At 35.7% G+C, this 22,631-nt stretch overlaps 1 protein-coding gene across 4 annotated transcripts in view; it reads right to left on the bottom strand.

The window, feature by feature from the left end:
- Positions 1-12,513: 12,513 nt before the first annotated feature.
- The window catches only part of LOC138704977 (probable multidrug resistance-associated protein lethal(2)03659), a 456,593-nt gene continuing 446,475 nt past the window's right edge, over positions 12,514-22,631 (bottom strand). For all 4 annotated transcript variants that reach the window (XM_069833477.1, XM_069833479.1, XM_069833478.1 and 1 more), the window contains 3 exons: positions 20,123-20,252; positions 14,864-14,974; positions 12,514-12,676 (listed from right to left, as the gene is read on the bottom strand). In XM_069833477.1, the coding sequence (XP_069689578.1) occupies positions 12,617-12,676; positions 14,864-14,974; positions 20,123-20,252 (301 nt within the window). In that variant the 3' untranslated portion in view covers positions 12,514-12,616. The remainder of the gene's footprint in view (positions 12,677-14,863; positions 14,975-20,122; positions 20,253-22,631) is intronic.

Here is a 22,631-nt window from a genome sequence, read left to right as displayed (position 1 = left end):
AGCACCTGAATTTAAGCTTAAATACACAAAATCGCAAAAGCATTGATATGAAGAATTTTTTTTGAAGTTTCAAAAACAGAACAGAACATTTTTTAAAAGGAGGTACTGGTAATAAAAATCAATCTGAAAAACTGCAGGGATCAGGGCTATGATGGCGCTGCAAACGTGTGGTAATATTCAGGTTTACAAGCTTATATAAAAGTCATGTGCCAAATGTTGAATACATTCATTATGCAGCTTACAACTAAAATTTAGTGTTCAATGACTCCGTGAAAAATGTACTACAGTTACAACAATTCTATAACAAACTAGAAAGTGTGTACCTGTTCTGTAGAGGCAGTGTTACTCGTTGGAAATAACTCCTGTAATATTTTAGCTAATGAAAAAAGCGTAACTAGAAATCTGAAAAAGTTATATCCAACTATTTGGTCGTCTCGATTTGATTATTTATCAGTGACAAGATATAATTTTAAATTAGTTATGCAATGCTTAATTTATGTAGCACTCAAAAGCAAGAATATGGCCGAGAGAAATGAGGCTCTCAATCTAATGAAAATTCTTTAATTCTTTGACTTCCTCATAATTTTACTTCAAAACTTCATACTGGGAAATTTAAATTTATTATTGAAAATAATGAAAAGCTCAGATGCTGGCCTTCACACAGTTTTTACGTTGTTAGAAGATGTTAAAAACAGTTTAATTCTAAGGATAACAATTCTGAAGATCTGATGAGGGAGACAACCGAAGCAGCAAAATCTTGGAATACTGAAACAAAACTAGTTTCTAAACTTCAGAGGTAGGTAAAACAACTTTTCGATGAGCTATTCTGAGGTGAAAGAATTAAAGACCCACTGAAAGCTTTTAAAGTAACTGTTTTCAAAACATTGCTCTACATGATAATTCAGCAGTTAACTAAATGTTTCACTAGTATTGTGAATGTTAATGACTTTTTTATTTTTGAATCCCTCACAAATGATACAACAGTCGACTGAATAATTAAAAGAAAAGACCTGTGAACTTATAAATAAATATGACTCAAATTTAACATTTAATTTTATTGACTAACTAGTCAGTTTTAAGACAAAACAGAGGAAATGCAAAGGAACAAAATATCACCCATAAAAGATTTCGCAAGATTTTTACTTATTGATAACACCTGTTTAATAAGTAGTCTTCCCGACTTGTGGTCCACCTTGTATCGAACCATACCATCACACTGGCAGCAGCAGAAATATCTTTTTCTAAATTGAAGCTGATCAAAACATTTTTAAACACAATGACTGAGTCGAAATTAAGCACATTGGAGTTGTGTTAAGTGTAAGACATGAAACAATGTAATCTTAATTTGGATGAAATGGAAAAAAAGCAAAGCTGCTTTTTTAAAATAGGTACTGAAATGTGAAATACATATATCTCTCTCTTCAACAGGGCTCTATATAAGCGATCTCCATTATAAAGTAAACACTGCGGATGGACAACCCTTGAAGTGTTTAGCATCAGTTTTGGGAGTAAAATATTCAATTGTATCTAGTTTGTTTTAATATGTTAAGCTATATTCGTCTCATAATATTAGGCTACTGTATGAACAGTATAATAAAGACAGGCGAAGTAATGAGGGAGTCTAGAAAATATGGTCGAAGGGACGTGAAAATTAATCTGTAGGAAGGCCCCCAAAACATTAGTTACGCCATTGATTAGTCTGTTATTATCGGTAACAGTTTTCATAATATTATAGCTGTCTTTGAGGATTTGCATTCATGAAATAAGACAAATGTAATTTTTAATGTGCAAGAGAGATCTGATTTTTAAACTAAAGAGCACATCTGTAACACAAAAACATGACGTGTTACGAACTTTTCACCATCATTTTCGTGTTTAGAACGTACGAATTAGATACTAAGACCAGTCTATTTCATTCTTGTTATAAAAAACTTGACTAATGATGATAATGCTAATAATAATAATAATAATAATAATAATAATAATAATAATAATAATAATAACACAACAAAAACAACAGAGTTCCTTTCTATACAACATTTTCAGTTACTGTAATAAAATATGCTTGTGGAATGAGTTAGTAGCTACTGATTATCTTAAATCTTTGGACAATAAATATTGTAGCAATGGAAACTTAATTTTTAGTGTGCTGAGCGTTAATGTTATGGTTGATTATAAGTTATCAGTTATTTTATAAAATGTGTGATCAAAGTAATTTTGATTCAATTGACTTTTTATTAAATGCAGGTTTCTCGTCCTTATCTTATAGACAAAAGTGCAACTTGAAAAATAAAAAATCTACTTCCAATTTAAATATAATTCAGAATGATGGTAATGTGAACAGGAAATTCAAAACAGAATGGTATTCAAAATATAAGTGGTTGACTGGTAGCACAATTAGAAATAAATTGTATTGTTTTGAGTTACGGCCTACATCATATATGTAACAAATAACTCATCGCTATGTTAAAATCGGCAGCACTTTGAAGAGAAAAACCGCCAGGATCACCACCAGTCCACTCTATACGAACACGAGATGGCAGTACAGTCGCTAATGCAATTCAAATGGGAATTATGACGTGACTCCTTATGTAACAACTAGATGGCAGCATAGTAAACCTGACAAAAGTTGTAAATGTCCAAGCCTGTAAGGCCGACCTATCTGGGTATATATGATCTAGTGTTACGGTATGTTTGAAGGTGAATCTGAGTGGAGTAAATGGCATCTCGACAATAAAAAATTTTGAACAGTGAAAGTTTTCATAGCTAGATCGAAATCGAATTGAACACGCTGTCAGAAAGTTTGCATCTTGCTGCTATTCAGCACAATGAAAAAGTTGCTAATAGTAACAGAAAAATTCTAGGTCGCCTTATCCAAGCTATTACTTAATTAGGTAAACAAGAACTCCCACTTCGTGGTCATCATGAAGACGAAGATTCAGCAAACAGGAGAAATTATTTAGAACTTTTAGATTTACTAGCTGAAGAAGAAAAAAATCTAAAAAAACTTTTGCATTCCAATTCCAGTTTCAGAGGTATTTCTAGCAACATACAGAATTACTTGATAGGTACATAACTGACGTGCTGCAAGAAAGAATATAGAATGAACTACATGAAGCACAATTTATTTCTGTTCAAGCAGACGACACAACTGATGTCTCGCGCAGAGCTCAATTGAGTAATATATTCAGATATGCAATACAAGACAGAGTTGAGGAAAGATTCTTAGGATTCTTTGATGTCTTAAAAAACGAAGTGCAGAAGGATTGTCGTCCATTATTATGGACAACTTAAAACTCTGGAAAGTAGGGAATAGACTAGTATGCCAGATTTACGATGGCGCTTCTACCTTAGCAGGAGGTCATAAAGGTGTTCAGGCCCTTGTGCGATAGTCTTATCTGTATGCAATATTTATCCATTGTTATGCCCATCAAATTAATCTAGTGTTATTGAATGGCTCGAAACATAATAAACAAATTAAACTGTTTATTTGTGATCTCACTATGTTCCATACATTCTGCAGTATATCTACAAAACAGAGGGAACTCTTACAGGAACAAGGTTTCAGACTTCCTCCCCACAGTGACAGAATTGAGGCTGACAGTAGAACATGTAATAGACGATGATGATTGGGGCCCAGTGTCAGTTAGTTGCGCTTGGGGTCTTGTTAGAAAATTAAATGGCTAATTTTCGTGTTTTTGCTGTGCCTTTTTAGTAAAGTGCTTTTGTTCAATGATAATCTGTTCAATGTCCTTCAGGCAAAAGGAACATCTGACTTAAAAGTGTGCAACAATGAAGTTAATATTTCAAAGAGATGAGAAGTGAAGTTACAGTCCTTCAATGTTGTGAGCAAGCAAAGCTGTTAGATGACAGATTGAGTATAAGACAGAAGATGTCACCAAACTGCCTATTTTTACATATGAAATTTTAGATTCATTGATTGTTCAAATGAAAAATAGATTTGAAGAGTTTGAAGAAATAAGTTTTGTGGAAGTGTTGAATGGAAAAAAAATTCAGTGACTATAAATTAAGTTTTCCTCATAGTAAAGTTACAAAATTATTGTCAGTATATCCATTTTTCAAAGAAGAGCAACTGAAAAATGAATTAAGTACCTTTTATCTATTGTGATTCTGAGAAATATCTGACACCTCTTAATAATAATAATAATAATAATAATAATAATAATAATAATAGTAGTAATAAATTTAGCCTGTACACATCCCCTAAGGGCAAGGGCCTCCTGTTGTCACAGGGAATTGCTCATAAGTAGGCTCCTAAGGTGAGCGAGTCCTTGGGAGCTTGGTCTTTTTTCGTTTCACTGTTCCTGACTTTCCTCTTCGATCATTTCTACTATACTCATCCCCCACACTTCCTCATATCACTTCACACGAATTACACTCACTGTCGTTGACTTTGTCCTATCTGGTGCTTGCTGATTCATGTTTGGTGCCAGCTGCCTTCACACTTCTCTGTCTCGTGCCACTCTCGACCATTGACTTCCCGCTCTGGTTCTGAAGTAGTCCGCCCATCTGGTTTTTTGTCGTCCCATGTGCCGTCGTCCTTCTCTTGGGTCCCACACTGTGGTGCGATTCGTCCATTTCTGGTGATCCATACGTGCTACATGGCCGCCCCATTTCCGTTTTAGGTTTTCTGCCCTTTCTACCTTATTTTTGTCCTTATTTCCTCGTTTCTGAGTCTGTCTCTTAGTGAAACATTTAGGATCTTCCTTTCCATTCTCCTTTGACAAACCTGTAGCTGTTTTTTCTGTTTTTCTGTCAAGGACCATGTTTGACAGCCATAGAGTAATGTCGGCATGACACATTTGTCTCGGATTTCAGCTTTCGTACTTGCTTTTTGCAGTTTGTCCATGAGTAGGAATTTGAGCGACCAAAATTTGTTCCATGCCAGTCCTATTCTGCGTTTGATTTCCTTCTCTGTGTTCTTGTTTAGGGAGATGCTTTGCCCGAGGTACACGTACTGCTGCACATACTCAAGTGGTGATTGTTGAATTTGAATAGGGTCTTGTGTTACATTGGTCATAACTTTTGTTTTTGTGGGATTCATTGTGAGTCCTACTGCGCTGCTTACTTTGTCCACTTCAATGATCATTTCCTCTAGCATTTTTGCTGATCTTGCTATCAGAGTTATGTCATCTGCAAATCTGAGGTGTGTCAGTTTCCGCCCATCTATATTTAGTCCATGTGTGTGTTTCCATTTCAGTTTTCTAAATTGGTGTTCCAGCACACTTGTAAATAGTTTTGGTGATAGAGGGTCTCCTTGCTTCACACCTCTTTTTATTTGGAACCATTCACCATCTTTTTCTGTTCTTACTTTTGCTGAGCTGGTTTTGTATATTTTCCCCAGCAATCTTATGTAAGTTACTTGATGGGGATGCCTTGTTGTTTTAAAGCCTGTAATACACTTCCATGCTCCACGGAGTCAAAGGCTTTGTTATAATCTATGAAGGCGATGTAGATTGGCTGTTGGAACTCCTGTATCTTTTCTGTTAGTTGACACATAGTTTGGAGGTGGTCGATGGTGCTGTAACCGGACCTGTTAACCTTCTGAAATTCATTCACCACAATGACTTACAACAAATACTCTTTAACAATAATACTGGAAAGTTCACGATAAGAGAGGTGAATGACTCATCAGTGTTATTTAGTGGCAGGGAATGTAGAAAGTGAGGGTAACGTGACACACAGCGTGGTAAACTGCACCTGACAAGAGTTTTGTACTTCAAAACGTGGTATAAGTCGTAAGAATTATTCTCATGGTTTTTGCACACAATGTCAGGGTAATGTGGAATTGTTTGTTCTGTGTTCTTCTGTAAAAACTACGCTTGGTAAAAAGATGCTAGATCTTTCTCAGGGTCGACCTGGTTGGCGAGTTGGTATAGCGCTGGCCTTCTATGCCCAAGGTTGCGGGTTCGATCCCAGGCCAGGTCGATGGCATTTAAGTGTGCTTATATGCGACAGGCTCATGTCAGTAGATTTACTGGCATGTAAAATGAGCCATGCCCACGACCACGGCCGTTCGCCTAGTACGTCACTTCATCCGTCAGAGTGCTCTCAGACGTCACAGTATAGATAGCGCTATCAATCCCTTCATTTGTTCTTTCCCAAATAACCCTATTGGCCGTTCATTACGTCTCACGAGGATAGAGGGGGAGAGAGTTTACCTGTTTTAATGGAGATACACGGAGCGTCACTCGGGTTCCGGTACGCGGCAGATACACTTAACAAGACTTAGGCTCTCGTATGCGGGAGATATACGGAAACAGTTGGCTCAGATTCAAGGTCTCGTACGCGGCAGAAACATTTAACAAGACTTAGGACTTTGGTACGTGGCAGATATAGACAACGTGACTCGGGCTTTGTACGTGTTGGAGATAGATCAGTGGAGTAGTTATATTGCGTCGTGTGTCTTTGGGATTTTAGTGGATCGTAGTTTGAAACATCGCTTGCTTGTGATACGTCTTGGGGGCAAGTTTTAGTATTTGCATCGAGTAACATATTTGTGAGATATATGTGTTTGAGGTATATTGTATTTGGGAATTATGTAATGAGATATGATTTGAAACATGAGTTCATGTTCTGAGACGGTTAGAGTGATAAAGCAGCGGTTACGGTCTCACATTTTATTTTAGTGTATTCCCTGCTCCATTTGATTATTGGTTTCCTTCGCCGCTATTTTGTTATCATATGCGTCGAGTTTTGTTGGTATTTAAACGATCCCTGAGATTGGAATTATCGTCCGTTACTTATTACGTGTATCTGTCTCCATCCTTCTCTCTCTCCGTTGGGTGTTCATTTTGTAAAGTGCAGAGATTTGTGTTAGTGCAATTTGCACAGAGTATGTGAGCAATATGTGCAATGGGTAATGTATAGTGATCCCTCATGTAATGTCTTATGCTGGGTAGAGTTTCTCTCTTATTGAGTGTATATGTATTTATAGTTTGGTTACTCAGTTTGAGTGGTATCTATGCTCGAATGGATCATGTATTAAGTTAATGTGCCGGCTGGATGTTGTGTTCAGATTCATACTCAGATAGTTAATATATATATATTTTTTTTAAAGAGTGGTTCATGAACATATGGCTAATAGGTTAGTCACTGACTGTCGAGAGACGGCCATATTAGATTGTTTAATCACTTATAAGTGTGTTGGCCTCAGCCTTGTGATATTTACATGATTTACATATCTTGGGGATATAATTTCAGATTAGTTTGTCCCATTTTCACTCACCCATTTCATATTTATTGTTATTTCATTTTTCATTTATGTACATTGTTACTTATTATTGTTAATTATATTTGTTTTAGAAATTCACGCTATTCATTTCTAAAAGTCTTCCACTGCGCACATCCAATCCTTCCAACGTGCCCTCCACCTGGCGAAAGCAGCCAATGTAAGAAAGATAAAGAGGAGGGGTGGATGATCGTACCACTGCCGCCCTCCACAAAAAGAACTCCTGCGGGACAAAATTCCGGCACATCCAGCGACGCTGATATAACCTCTGCAGTTGCGAGCGTCGTTAAATAAATCATAACATTTAACATCATAACATTTCTTTCTCAGGGTTTTCAAAAGATACAGATAGGTGAGTGAGTAGTCATGTACACACGAGTAGCCTATTACTTTTCTGCTACAAGATTATTATTATTTACTTACTTACTTATGGCTTTTAAGGAACCAGGAAGTTCATTGCTGCCCTCACATAAGATCGTCATCGGTCCCTATTCTGAGCAAGATTAATCCAGTCCCTACCATCATATCCCACCTTCCTCAAATAAATTTTAATATTATCCTCCCATCTACGTCTCGGTCTCCCCAAAAGTCTTTTTCCCTCTGGTCTCCCAACTAACACTCTATATGCATGTCTAGATTCACCCATACATGCTACATGGCCTGCCCATCTCAAACGTCTGGATTTAATGTTCCTAATTATGTCAGGTGAAGAAAACAATGCGTGAAGTTCTGTGTGTAACTTTCTCCATTCTCCTGTAACTTCATCCCTCTTAGCCCCAAATATTTTCCTAAGCACATTATTCTCAAAGGAATCTCTGTTCCTCTCTCAAAGTGAGAGTCCAAGTTTTACAACCATACAGAACAACCGGTAATAAAACTGTTTTATAAATTCTAACTTTCAGATTTTTTGACAGCAGACTAGATGACAAAAGCTTCTCAACCGAATAATATCAATCATTTCCCATATTTATTCTGCGTTTAATTTCCTCCTGAGTGTCATTTATATCTGTTACTGTTGCTCCAAGATATTTGAATTTTTCTACCTCTTCGAAGTATAAATATCCAATTTTTATGTTCCTATTTCGTACAATATTCTGGTCACGAGACATAATCTTATACTATGTATTTTCAGGATTTACTTCCAAACCTATCGCTTTACTTGCTTCAAGTAGAATTTCCGTGCTTTCTCTAATCGTTTGTGGATTTTCTCCTATTATTATTATTGTTATTATCATTATTATTATTATTATTATTATTATTATTATTATTATTATTATTGTTATTATTATTGCAGTAAAGGTGACAGTAGACAGACTTGTCCTATGACCTTATCAAGTGTGGTGGCTATATCATCAATGGGTATGGAGGGGGAAGATAAGTTTTAGTCTGAGATGAACTTCCATGTCAGTAGAGTTGTATAATATTAACCATTATGAAACAAACTCTCTTTCTGATAACTCATTCTTTCCCCATTCGCAAGATTCACATGACAGCATACAAATGAAGAAACCATGTTGCAAGAAAATGCAAGAGTTTATGTTGCAGGTTGGGTGTGTAGCAGAGTGAATCACGAAATTTCTCGACAGAATTTATCTTCTACAGAAAGCCCCAACAATGACGTAACAACGCACACCGCAAATAAAAGTACTGTAAATATTCAAAAATGGTTTTCCCTAATAATATTTCTCTCCTGCTCAGCCAATTGTGTTTCGATGTTTTCAAAGAAATGATCATGTTACTTGTAAAACTAAAATTGGTGTAAAAAAATAACTAGTTAAAATGGTAGTGCTCCCTGTTAACATGTCTGTTTGTAGTGACTGTGCCAATGTCTTCATTGATAAATAAATATTTAATGTGTTAATAAATTGTTACATCAAAAATAAAATGGATAACCACAGAGCTAAAAAACAAAACAAACGATGTATGAAAGCTGCTAAAGTCATGCACAACTAAACCTTATCAAATTCGAAAATACAAGAATTAACTTATACCAATTTATTTCTATTCTAATAACTTTGTAACTTGTTATTAATTTAAAATGTTGTAAACAAAGTAACTCTAAAGTATACTATTGCTGTGTATTTTCTTATTGAGATCAAATGCACACCTCTCCACTTTTCCTCATGTAACCCACCATGCCACACAGAGTGTGCGAACATTCCAAGCCACGATGGCAGGACTGTTACTTTTCGCCACTGCTTCCAATGCTAAACAAGGAAAGCTTTCCAGTATTAAAGTTAGAGAGTGTTTGCTTACATTACGAAGAAGTTACAAAGCTTTTGCATTTAGTTTTGTTTTTGCCTGCAACAACGCTTCAAGTGAACGTGAGTTCTCTTAAATGGGTTAAAACACTTTTACAAAATTCTATGACCAATGAATGACTATTGTGTTTATCTTCCTTGGCCACTGAGAAGACACTACTGTCCGAGATGTCAAAGGATCCTCAGTTCAAAGATAGAATTATTGATGTTTTTGCAGAGAAGAAATCCTGTGGTATTGAGTTAAAATACAAATGTATTTAAGTGAATGCCATATTTATTTATTTATTTTTTGCAATATATACTTTTGAGTTGCAGAACGATATGAATATAAATAATTATATGTTGCATGTAATTTAGTTATATTAAGAAGTGATTCATGGGATTTAAAAATGTTTGGATGTCTACCCTTGTTATAAAATGCACTCTTCCCCACTGATGCTGAGTATGCAGGAAGACTACATCATGAAAGTTGTTACTGATGAAACTGAAGCACTGTCGTTGCAACATTCACATTAGGTGATTTTCATAAAGCTCTAACAGAAAATCCACCATTGCTTTCCATAACGGTCATCTAATTACAAATAACTTACACTACATTCACTGAGATCAGCTGTTCTGTTGACTATTGCTTTATGACCCCATGACCTTACTCGGGTGAGTTTCGGAACCCTAGCCTGTGATTCACTTTCACAGAAACGTAGGATTTGCGGAAACTATATTTTTTATACTTAACAACCCATTACTATTAGAATAAAAGATAGAATTTTTTCGTTAGTGGACAGTACTACCATCTGCCTAAATTTTACAGTATATTATATCGTTTATACTTTGAAATGATGAAATAATTCACGCCACACATGTGCACATACATATGTACAGTTCCAGAGAAAAAAAATGACCCACCTGATTTTACTAGGTTCAGATACAGTGCATTACGCATGTGCAGTAAACAAGAGTACCGTATAATATATGCTACTTGTGGACAGTCGTGTAAAACTTGTTCCCCACATACAAGACTCAGGCCATTTTTTTTCCTGGAACTGTACATACAAACTTCTTTATCTCTATTCATTTTCTTTATCTCCATACTTATCCATACCACCCTTGTCACAAAGCCACATCTCCACTCTCCCTCCCTCTCTGTTCTCCTTTTCTCTCTTCATCCCACAGTCACCCTTCCTCACTCTCCCCTTTATCCTTTATATCTCCTCCCCACCTCTCTATCTCTCACTTTTTTTAATTATCCTTTAGAATCTCTTCGTGTTTTCTGGTTGAGCTCACGGATGTCGTTACAACAATGTGACATTGAAACATATTTTCGGGTTTCTACCCAGCAATAGTCCTGATAATTTTGTATCCTTAATTGAAGACTAGTTAATCAAAAGCCGGCACATTTCCAGTCAAACTCGCATTCATACATATTTCCAGACTCAAGACATCCAGGAAACTTCTCTTCAAGTAAAATTCTCCGAGAGCCAAGCCTGGGAATTGAACCTGGGTTCTCCACATCTGAAAGCTAGCATGCTGACCACAGACCACATAGACAGGCCTCTCTACTGTTGAAATAAGCAAAGCAGGAATGTTTTTAGAAGGAATGAGCTGGAATTAAGTGATTTACACAGTATTGATTTCGTGTACGAAATTACTTTTAAACACATGTTTAAAAATTACATCCTTTTCCAGTGCAACAAAAAAGTAGATAATGATTTCATCACAGTTCCACATTAAGGCAATAAGTAAGTTATAATTTTAAGTAGAGTATTTACAATGTAAAATTAACAATCTGAACTAAGTACAATTACATATCAATACTTGCTTCTAGGCTGATACAAAATACTGGTCGCCCTGAGATCACTTCGAAATTGACATTATCTTGCTCCCTTGTTTGCAAGGCACTGGAAACTTGCACGATGCATATTTCAAGAAATCTGTTGCAGTTCATTACAATGCTTCCATACTTCATGGTACGAGACACTTAAAAATCATCCTTAGGTAGGTACCCTATTTAAAAACATCCTATGTATACAAAATATAATTAAAATATAAATGACTAGTAAAAAATGAAAGAAAAAAACTCACTAATCGCAGGACTCACCTAAATTGATATATAGAGTGGACTATAAGTCACTGTACCTCTTCGAATTGCATAGATACTTATAAATACTTGGAATACCATAAAATAACAAACATTCATTGTTTCTTGTTCACGTTAACACTTGTTCACTAATATAGTTTCAAAAATAACAAACAAAACAAACGGTTGGTAGCAGTGACTGGTGAAATAAACATCACAACAACGAGTCGTCACATGAAGAAGGATTTATTGGGGAAGCCACTTCGACCTGTTTTCATCAATTACCTTGGTGGTGCTGCTATGAACAAACATAGCAAAGAAAGTCCTTTATTGATTCAGCAGTTTCCTACAGTGTTGTCTCTAGGAAATGTCCTCTTTATAGATCATTGTGGGATTTACCGCAACATGTGCAAATGCAATGTCTTTTCCTAAGCAAGAAAAATGCACACTTGACATTGGAGTTGGGACACAATCCACCACAAGTATTGCTGCAAACTATGAGATTGGGCCATCCAACTGACTGAAAATGGAATCATGGGTCGAGTATGGCTTAAGCACAATAGTGCACTGGCCTATTTCATGCTAACCACGCCTGACTTCCTACCAGGAATATGGATTGGCTGTGGATCTTCAACATTATCGTCACTGTTCCCATAGCCTTGACCACACAGCCAGACAACAGCCTGGGGATATACATACAGGAGATAGTGGTTGCAAATTTCTACACAACCAATAATGAACTACGAGCTGCTGTGAGATCCACCTTTCCAACTATAACACCAGTGATGTTATGCAAAATGTCGCAAAAGACCTGGAGAAGTACCTACGTAACTCTCCAGTGATATGATCCATTGGATCAACAGGTATGTAAGGGTACAATGACTTATGGCCAATTCTGTATATAAAACAAATAATGGAATGTAAAAACATCCAATAATAATTCTAAAATATCACGAACTATGGTTATTTATTTCTTCTTAAGATCAGAATTCAAATCCATTTTCTTGATACCTCGGTTAGTGAGATACTTCATGCCTTCTTATTTGACGACACTGATGATGATTGCTTCTGTTCCAAATCATCAAAACTCTGAAAACATGACACATTTAAAAGCTATATGTAAACGTTAAAAAAATTATGTCAGCAAACTTTAACATAAGCAGATTTTATAAAACAAGCAATCTTATCGGAAAGCTTAACAATCATAATTAATGTTCCAAAAATGCAGTGCAAGAAGCACACAACGTGATAGACGAGATCAAGACTTATCAATCGGGAAGAAACTTACTTCCTAACTTCGAAATTTTATCAAAAAGTTTACGAAATATTTCTGTAGGTTAATACAGTCTTAATCAAGTTGTGGTCCAAATATCACTTTAAGTACTTGGAACAAAGTTCCTGAAATCACGTTTATTATTTCATCATCCATTTTAAGTGTAAGGCCACTGCTGAATTTTCCACCTCTTTTCTAGGCAGCCCAAAGACCTCTTTCCATGTGGACGAAATGAAATATGACTTTTAGGGGAGAATAGGAACCCGCAAAACAAAAGGAAACAGTATGTGTTTTACTAGAATAAAAAAATGAACAATATGTATGCATCAAAGGCTAGCACGCAAGTAAAACATTGTCCTACTGCCATTTCTGATTTCATTAAAAGAAATTAACACTGTTCACGTATTCCGTTCATATGACAATTAATAATAATGATATTCCCATAATAACTAACCGTGGAGTGTTGGTTCCAATACATAAATAAATCAGAATTATGTCCTCTATTCTGCAGTGCTACTTTTGGACTACATTTTCCGAATACGCTACATAATTAAAAAATACGGTTAATATACAGCATAACCCCGTTAATACGCTCATCAAGGGACTGTGTCCTTATAGTGTTATAGACGGGAAATGATTTATGAAATAGAGAAATCAAAAATCAATTTAGACACCACTTCATAGGAAACATATTATATTATGCATTAGTTACAGTGCGAAATGCAAATAAAAGCTCATTTCATATGAAAAAATCTTTGATTGTTGTTTGTCATGTGTTTGTACTGATATTATGAACATTTTCTATGAGGTTCAAATAATAAAATAACTTGACCTGATACTTCGTTTAATGTAATTTTTCACTTATATACAGAGATTTCCACCTTGCCATTTTGCACTATCAAACTTACTGCATACTCCATAGAATTCAAAGGATGACTAAATTTTACAGGAAGGATAGGAATGTATTGACAGGGAGATTTTTGAAAGTTAAAATCCTTTCATACAAAGTAAAGTACCGGTATATAAAACTTCCCACAGTGCTGATCGGAGGTTTTTTCAGGTACAGGGCGAAATTTCTTTCGTGCACTCGTGGTGCAATGACTCAGTACAATCACAGCAACCTATTTATTCACCATGCTTTTAAAACATTAAGTTTCGCAGTTTATATGGAATATTTTTACTCAATTCCAATCAGAAAAAAGCTCTACAAGTGGGATTTGAGAGCATTACAAGAGGGCAAATTATGCAAGATTATATAAGAAATGCTCAGGGACTGTATAAAAAGAGCGCAATGAATGGGGCAGCGTTATAAGTGAGAGCGTATTAATGAGGTTTTACTGAATTTACAAAAATTAACAAGATGTCCAATGAATTCCTTCATGACTTCGGACCCAAAGAGATGAAATAGTAAACAGAATTAACAATAAAGATCAAATTAAAATAAATTACTAAATGATGGGAATAAAATACAGTATCAATAGTGAAACCCAATTACTCCAAGGGAGAATAAGATGAGAAATACAGGATTTATGGTCCAAAAATAAATGCAAAGCTAAAAATGAATGTGTCACAACTTCAAGATGGAAAAACCGAACATGTCTGCACAACAAAACATCAATGTATTTTAACTTCGACAATCGAAAGTTGTGCAAGAAAATGGAACACAGTTATGGAAAAGAGTCATTTAGTCCAATGTGATACATTATGAGAGAGTGAGAAGAAATTCACATGTCTTTTAGCATTCGAATGTGAATCACCAATAATTACAGTTACATAATAAGCATGGAAGAAAGAAAATAATAATAATAATGATAATAATAATAATAATAATAATAATAATAATAATAATAATAATAATAAATAACAATGAGCAGAAAGAGACGAATTCTTCGGTATTATTGGTCTTTTAAGTAATATACACGAAAAGAATTAAAATCTATTCAATGGAAGCTCAATTATTTAATATGAATTACTGGAAAGTAGGTAAATGACAATATTTTTACCTTCTTAGCCTTGTTAGTAAGAGTTTCTATCATTGCCTTGCCAGTCTGCTGAACCATGTTATACAGAAAGCCATCTTTATTCTGAAGTAAGAGATGAGGATGGTCAAACTCCTGTAATAAATATTTACAAGGATTATATTATAGGAAACAACTGAAAGTTACTCTCAAAATTATAACAACATTACTAAAAACACAGAAGAAAATAATTTTCAAAGATTAGATACAAACAGAATGTTCAGAATTAACTGACAATAATAAAGAAAAAAATTCAGGGTGTAATGAAAAAAGTGGGTGAAATTTCAGGTAAAAATATGGATTCCTCATATGTAGTACAAAATAAAAAATGTTGTTGTTGTTGGCTGCAAAAGGGTATCTGTCGAATACAGGGAGGAGAGCCATTAATCCTTCCCATTGAAGACTTTAAGGAACCAACCTGGACAAATACCCAATGTCCCATCCCTACCTTTCCGTGGTGCAGCTGTTAGTAAGCATAATTTACAAGCTGAACTAAAGGGAGAGGCTACTCATCAATTAACACTGGTCAGCTTGATGAGTTAATGACCGAATTTGGTATAATTTTCCTCTATTCAATACCTAATTCTCTCTTTACCTTTTCCTATCCAGTCCTCTGACTGAACTCTTACTTTCTTCGACCCCGACGGCATTAGAGCATTCAAGGTCTAGAGGTTCATTTCACTTTCCTTCCTACCCTTTCTACTTTTCTGTTCCTAGTGCTGACCTGCTATGGCATTAAAATCGTCCTCTAGTGGCTTAAGGAGGAAATGCTGGTGATCAACAAGATCTCCCAACTAGGTCTAGTGGACCCATTGACCAACAGCAGGTGTAGTCCTCCAGACATTCTGGGGGTTGTGTGTGGATGAAGTAGCCACCAAAACGTTAAAACATGGTGTTCACTTAAATCGGCTACAACTTGATATTTAAGCAATATTTATATAAGAGCACTATTTGCAGATGATATAGTTTTGTGGACTTCTGGATCTTACAGACACAGAGACAAAATTCAAAATTCTGCTCTTAAAGCTCTAAATCAACTACATGAATGGAACACATAAAATTTGATGACACTCAATTTAAGCAAAAGTAACTACCAAATATTTTCACTGGACCATGATAATATCTTTGAAAAATAATGGAGTGCAAGAGGTCAAATGACTTTATTGTCAAACGCCTGGAATTAGAATAAAAAATGTTTATATTAATATAAATCTGAAAATGCTTGGTTTATGAGTAAGGCTTGCAAGTATGATCATAATGCACTCCAGTATGTTGATGGCATGCCAAGCCTAAAATTTACATCTGTATGTATCAAGAAATGCTGATTTTGAAAGATGATAATAAAAGCTACATGTATGAATGCATCATAAACATGGCATCTCAAAGGAAAAAAAAAAAAAACTTTTTTGAATTTGTAACAAAGAGGAAAATGAAAAAAGGAGGAGAGACAAATTGAATAGCTGCCCAGAACAAGGTTGTAACCCTCATTTATCATAAGGTGACTTTTTAGTGAATAATGGTTGTTAATGATGTGCTGTGTGTAATGCTTGTAATCATATTCAAATCAGAACACATGTCTGGTTTTCCCCATTTTTTAAGAATTTCGTATTTGCTGGTTAAATGTGGCTGCTGAAATGTACAACCAGCATCGTGCTTTTTACCCATAATTTGTAAGAAGAGGAAATTCATACTGAAACATAGTGAAACACGTGTTGTCAGCAAATAGCTGGATACACTACGAAGATAGAATAGAATATTTGCTGGTTACAACCTTGTTCTAGGCAGCTATTCAATTGTTAAAACAGGAAAATAGTTGGAAAGAAGAGGACGGATATACCAATCAATACTCACAAACAGAAATACGATGCAAAATGACAATTTAGGTAGGAATTTTTTTTTCAGATCATAACTGAATTGGTCATTTGAGAAATAACATACTGTAAGTCAGTTTTTCATAAAAAGTATTAAGAGTATATTCTTATTCTACAGTGATATATGCACCATTTCCTGCAGTAACCACGCTTCATCTGTGTTGTTTCGTAAAGTATTGATTTTTGGGTTCCTTTAAGTAACAACATAACTCAGTGACTTGTGTTGTATCTCTAGTAAACACTGGTAAATAGCTGATCTCGTTTTACCACATATTCCTCCATTGCGTATATTCCCCCATTTGTTTCTCAATGGCTTCACAATAACAGCTGGCTTATATATGCTGTGAATGTAATTGATATTTCATTATAGTTTAATGTGATTTGTTGCAAATACTGTGATGTGCTGGTAGTTGCTGTACATCTACAAAGCTTATCGACAAGTTGTCCTCAGGTGGACACATGCACCACATGTGAAGAACTTTCGGTTCAATTAAAAAGCGTACTCTTAAATGACACGTCAAAGAGAGTACATGCAGGATGTAAAATAGTTCATCTTTGCAGTGCTAAATTTGTTTAAATAAAATGAAGGGAGGATAATATTAAAATAATATTAAAATGGATTTGAGGGAGGTGGGATATGATGATAGAGACTGGATTAATCTTGCACAGGATAGGGACCGATGGCGGGCTTATGTGAGGGCGGCAATGAACCTTCGGGTTCCTTAAAAGCCATTTGTAAGTAAGTAAGTAAGTAAAATGAAGTAAGGGCCCAGACAAAACCTCATTAAGAAGTAGGAAATAGTTTCACTGACTATATAATGAATTTGCAACTACTCACCTACCTATTCAAGATACTTTCTACCTTTGCCAGCTGAGTGTATTTTGTATTCATTTCATTTACCATGAGGGTGTAGCAACCAAAGGTCCTAATGAGGTGTGCACTTTTATTCTGAAATATCTCCAGTATGAATGAGTAGAACATGTGCATATTTTTTCAGATGGGTGATGAACCCAAAATAAAAATCACACTCTGTTGAGGTTGGCGAATGCCCTTCTCACATCAGGAAGTCAGTACTTTTCTGTTAGAGGACGTTCCTTCTTGTTCTGTGACAGATTTTGCAGTGGTAAAGAGGAAAATTAAACGACATGATAGAATATACACTGTAAAACAGTTTGCTCAATTGATCGTGTCAGCTACTGATATGAACCCTTTTCTTGTTGTGTTGCTGATTCAGGTGATGTCACTGATTTCAAAGAATGGAGAATAGAGACTCCAGAAAGAACATTTTCTCCAATGAATCTCTTTGCAGGAGTATGCTTAGAGATAAGAAGAAAAATATCTTTCAAGATTATGCAGTTCAAGCATTTCACCCATGTCAATGACCACGAAGGAACTGTTCAAGCCAAGAATTACACTGATAGCTTCTAGGTGCAAACCTTCAATATCAGCCACAAGCTCAACATACCTGTAGATCTTCCAGTTGCTACTAAGGTAAACCCTATTGGTATTCTCCCCATAAATGACAAAACAATTGAGAACATAAGAAAATTTAAACCGTATTTATTAGAAGAAGAAGAGAGTATCTAGCTTTTTTACGAAGAGATTTTTGCATGCCAACCATTCGTAAGGAATCTGGCACAGAGCACGAGATGTTAAATTGAGAATAAAAATATTATTTGCGGTTATTTAGCAATAAACATGACGAAAGCTCTTTAGTATTTACTGTACTACCTGAAACTCATCCATTAACTTGATAAATGCCGTATGTCAATATTTTGAAAAGCAATTTTCTCTTAAGTAATGCATACAATCATTCTCTATTTTATAGTACTGTATATAAGAACGAGTGTGAGTGTGTTTTATATTTTGTACATATTATTTACCTTTGGCACGAAAAAGATATTGTCCTCCAGTTGTCCCCTTCCAGAGATCCGAATGGGGAATTTTTTTAACTCAGGAAAATTTAAATAATTGATTAAATGGCGATCTTACTCGTGTTAATTGTGTAAGCATGTGCGGCTTACAGCTGTTTTGGTGCTTCTTTACACCATCCTCAGAGCCTACTAGATCTCGGCGTCATCTTGAACTTCGCTGTCAGCTGACAGTGTGTGGTTCCCTGTTTCTGCACGAATATTTCTGCCGTGGCCTGGAAGCCATGTCGTGTGGATGACTTGGAATTGTTTACGCCATTAATGGCCAGCAGTGTGATGCCGAGTTCTTCTATTTGCCAGTTTGGAACTGGTTGTTCAGTGGCAGATTACCAGTGTGTCTACGGAGTTATCATCAGGAAGCCATTGACTTCGTGGTTACCACAGAACACGAGAGGGTTTTCTGGAAATCCCAAGCCGTTTAAACAGGTTGTATGAACAGTACTAGATTCGGGCCAGTGTATGAGCTGTGATATATCCAACTGATTTATTGTATGACGTCAACTTAGTAACATCTCCGCGTAAGTTCTACTCACTTCCAGAATTTGGTGCAGAATTGTTTCTTTCCAGTTGTTATATTTCCTGGCCTAGTCTCAGCTTACCGGATATATTCTGTTTAACTTTTATTTCATCTCCTTTCATTTGCAAAACCACCAGCTTAGTATTTGGTTCAAGTTATTTTTCTTTTCAATTCAATTTTGCCTTCGGTGCCACATTATATTTGCTCTGCTAACTTGGTATATTGTTAAAGTTTTGTGGCAGCCTGGTTTCAGGTTATGTTTTTATTATTCAGTTTTTTATTGTTATGTAGTTTAGCTCATTAATACCAATTATCCTGCTCTCTTGTTATTGTTTTCAAAATTTATTAAAAATTGTTAATTGGATGGTATTGTTATGAGGTAACCAAAAACCCTTGCTACTAGTGATCCTCTCCGTCCTTTAGGGAGTTTCCCCAGGCACACTTTAATTCCAGTAAAATCGATATATTTCTCCAAAACAGCCATTAAGAACTGCATGCTTACTTGGTAGGTATAGCCTACTGTGCATATATTACAGTGAATTGTGAGTGGTTTTTATCGTAACTTTTCAATATTTGTAATAAAATCAATTTTGTGTGTGTGTATGTGTGTGTGTGTGTGTGTGTGTGCGCGCGTGCGTGCGTGCGTGTTTTTTTTTGTGCGTGTGGTAATCTAATCTGCTGGCTTGCTAGAAAACGAATATGTAGGCTGTTATCTTTTAGCACACTGGAGAAAACTACTCATAATTGGGCCAGGCGCTTGATTGAGCCAAAGTATACTGGCTTGATGTGAAGTGATTCTATGTGTACTTATAAACTATCAAGAAAGGCATAATTTTCAAATAGTATTTCTTTATTTTATATGGATTTTTCATATAAATCCAGGCTTAATTGTAACCTTAAAAGAAAAAAGGAAACCAAACTCACCACCATGGTACCAGCATCCATAACAAGAACCTTATCGCTGTCCATCACAGTGTGGAGTCGATGAGCTATTGTCAGCACTGTGCAATTAACGAACTTCTTTCTAATAGTCATTTGAATCAATGTATCAGTCCTGCATATAACAAAAATTAATACATTAGGAACAGAAAATATCAACATGGTCTTACAACAAGGAAACAATTTAATACATGACCAGAAAAAGGGCACATCTACCAAATTAAAAAATTTTCAGAAGAGCGGAAACGTTGGATATCATTCATATCATTTTTTATGCATCAGCACATCTTCCTTCGAATTATGAAAGGCTTGGAATCGACTTTGTAAGCCTCTTTTCTAATCAATGTGTGTGTCTCATGATGGAATGCATTTTAATGCAATAGAACCATTTTCGGAAAGAAGTGTAGTTGGGCCCTTTCTTCACAGTAACCAATTCAATTGCTAAGACTGAGTTATGTACGAAACATATTTTTAAAGATGCATGATTAGCAAAAATTGATTAGCATTGGGCAAATATTTAGTCCAATGGCAGGACCCTTAACTTGCCATTATTCACCCTGACTCTATGGGCATGCTCATAGATGTCGCTAGTGTCAAGAAGCATAACCACTTAGTCTATCAGAGATTATCCAGAGTGTACTACAGGTGGTGGGTCCACATTACACTCGTAATGAATGATGATGGAGAATTGTCGGGATGTCACAGGGGAAACGAAGTACCTGGAAAAAACCTCTGTGTTGCATTGGACCTGCCCAACACAACTTATAAATTCAGAGTGGATCAATCGGGATTTGAACCCAGGGTCCCGGCTTATAAACGGAGTGCTTAGCACTGAGCCACCATGACGATTGGGCAAATATGGTGTATTGAATATGCATGTATAATTGTGATCTTCACTGGTTCCAAGAAGTTTCTGACTTAACGCATTGCTGCTCACTTATTCAGTTATTACTCTACTTAGTTGCACTATCAGATGGTTGATGCTATCAGAAATTCATGGGAAATGATAATAGGAGTGTTTCGTTATAAATCTGGGGAAAGCAGTGTTTTGATTGTTAGGACAATATCTGTACATTAAATATGAAAACAAATGTAACAACACTATCACAAGCAGCATAGCCCACATGATTTTGTTTGCTATTATCATTCTTCAAAACCGTTATATTACCAGTTGTTCTGTATGGTTGTGAAACTTGGACTCTTACTTCGAGAGAGGAACAGAGATTAAGGATGTTCGAGAATAAGGTTCTTAGGAAAATATTTGGGGCTAAAAGAGATTAAGTTACAGGAGAATGGAGAAAGTTACACAACACAGAACTGCACGCATTGTATTCTTCATATGACATAATAAGGAACATTAAATCCAGACGTTTGAGATGGGCAGGGTATGTAGCACGAATGGGCAAATCAAGAAATGCATATAGAGTGCTAGTTGGGAGGCCGGAGGGAAAAAGACCTTTGGGGAGGCCGAGACATAGATGGGAGGATAATATTAAAATGGATTTGAGGGAGGTGGGATATGATGCTAGAGACTGGATTAATCTTGCACAGGCTAGGGATTGATGGTAGGCTTATGTGAGGGCAGTAATGAACCTCCGGGCTCCTTAAAAGCCATTTGTAAGTACAGTAAGTATAAACATTCTTCATCTTTTCAGAATCTGCCTTGTGTTATTATTTTAATTTTAGAAACTAGGTATTTTTTGATAAAGCAAAGAAGATTAGTACAATAAAACTTTTTTTTTATATGTTTCATACTTATATGTTTTTCACATTTATACGTTTTTTTCTGAAGTCCAGGTAAAATTCCTGTACTTTCCATGTTAAAATATTTCGGTTATTCATTCTTCGTTTATACGTTTTTTACACTTACACGATCATATTTTAAACCCAGAAGATAAGAAACGCCAATAGTTATTTAGTCAGCTATCTGAAGATTGGTTTCAACTTCATAAGTGACACCAATAAGGCATCACTCGTGAGGCAAATAAGCCAGGAATTAATAGGGTAGGATGGCCAATTCCTTTCCCCCTACATTGCATATCGTCAAGTGAGATGTACCGGTATTGCTTGATAATAGATAAGCGTCATTTATACATTCTAAATTAATTTTGTTCGAAGTAGGTTTGCTGTGAAAATGTAAGAACGCGAAAATACAGTACCAGTATGTGTTCATTGTTAAGATGCGGCCCACTTCGAAATTCGTGAAAATTCGAAGCCGTCCATGTTTTCTGTGCTAATCTTGTGTCCATTAATGACCGCTGTTACTGCTTCAGAAACAGTGAAACATTTTGTAACACACCACGATGTAACTGAACAAATTATGGAACAGTATTCTACAATTTGAAGACATGTTTTTTTGCTTAGGAGCAAGCAGTCCAAAGTAATTTACTTTTGTAAAATAATCACATATTTTTAAATGAAGATCATACTGGAAGAACTGCTGTCCAGTGACGTAATAGTGAGGCAGCTGACATGCTATGGCGGAAATGTAAGA

Source organism: Periplaneta americana, chromosome 8 (assembly GCF_040183065.1).
Source record: "Periplaneta americana isolate PAMFEO1 chromosome 8, P.americana_PAMFEO1_priV1, whole genome shotgun sequence".
Lineage (NCBI taxonomy): Eukaryota > Metazoa > Arthropoda > Insecta > Blattodea > Blattidae > Periplaneta > Periplaneta americana.
This window is presented reverse-complemented; position numbering and strand designations above follow the sequence as displayed.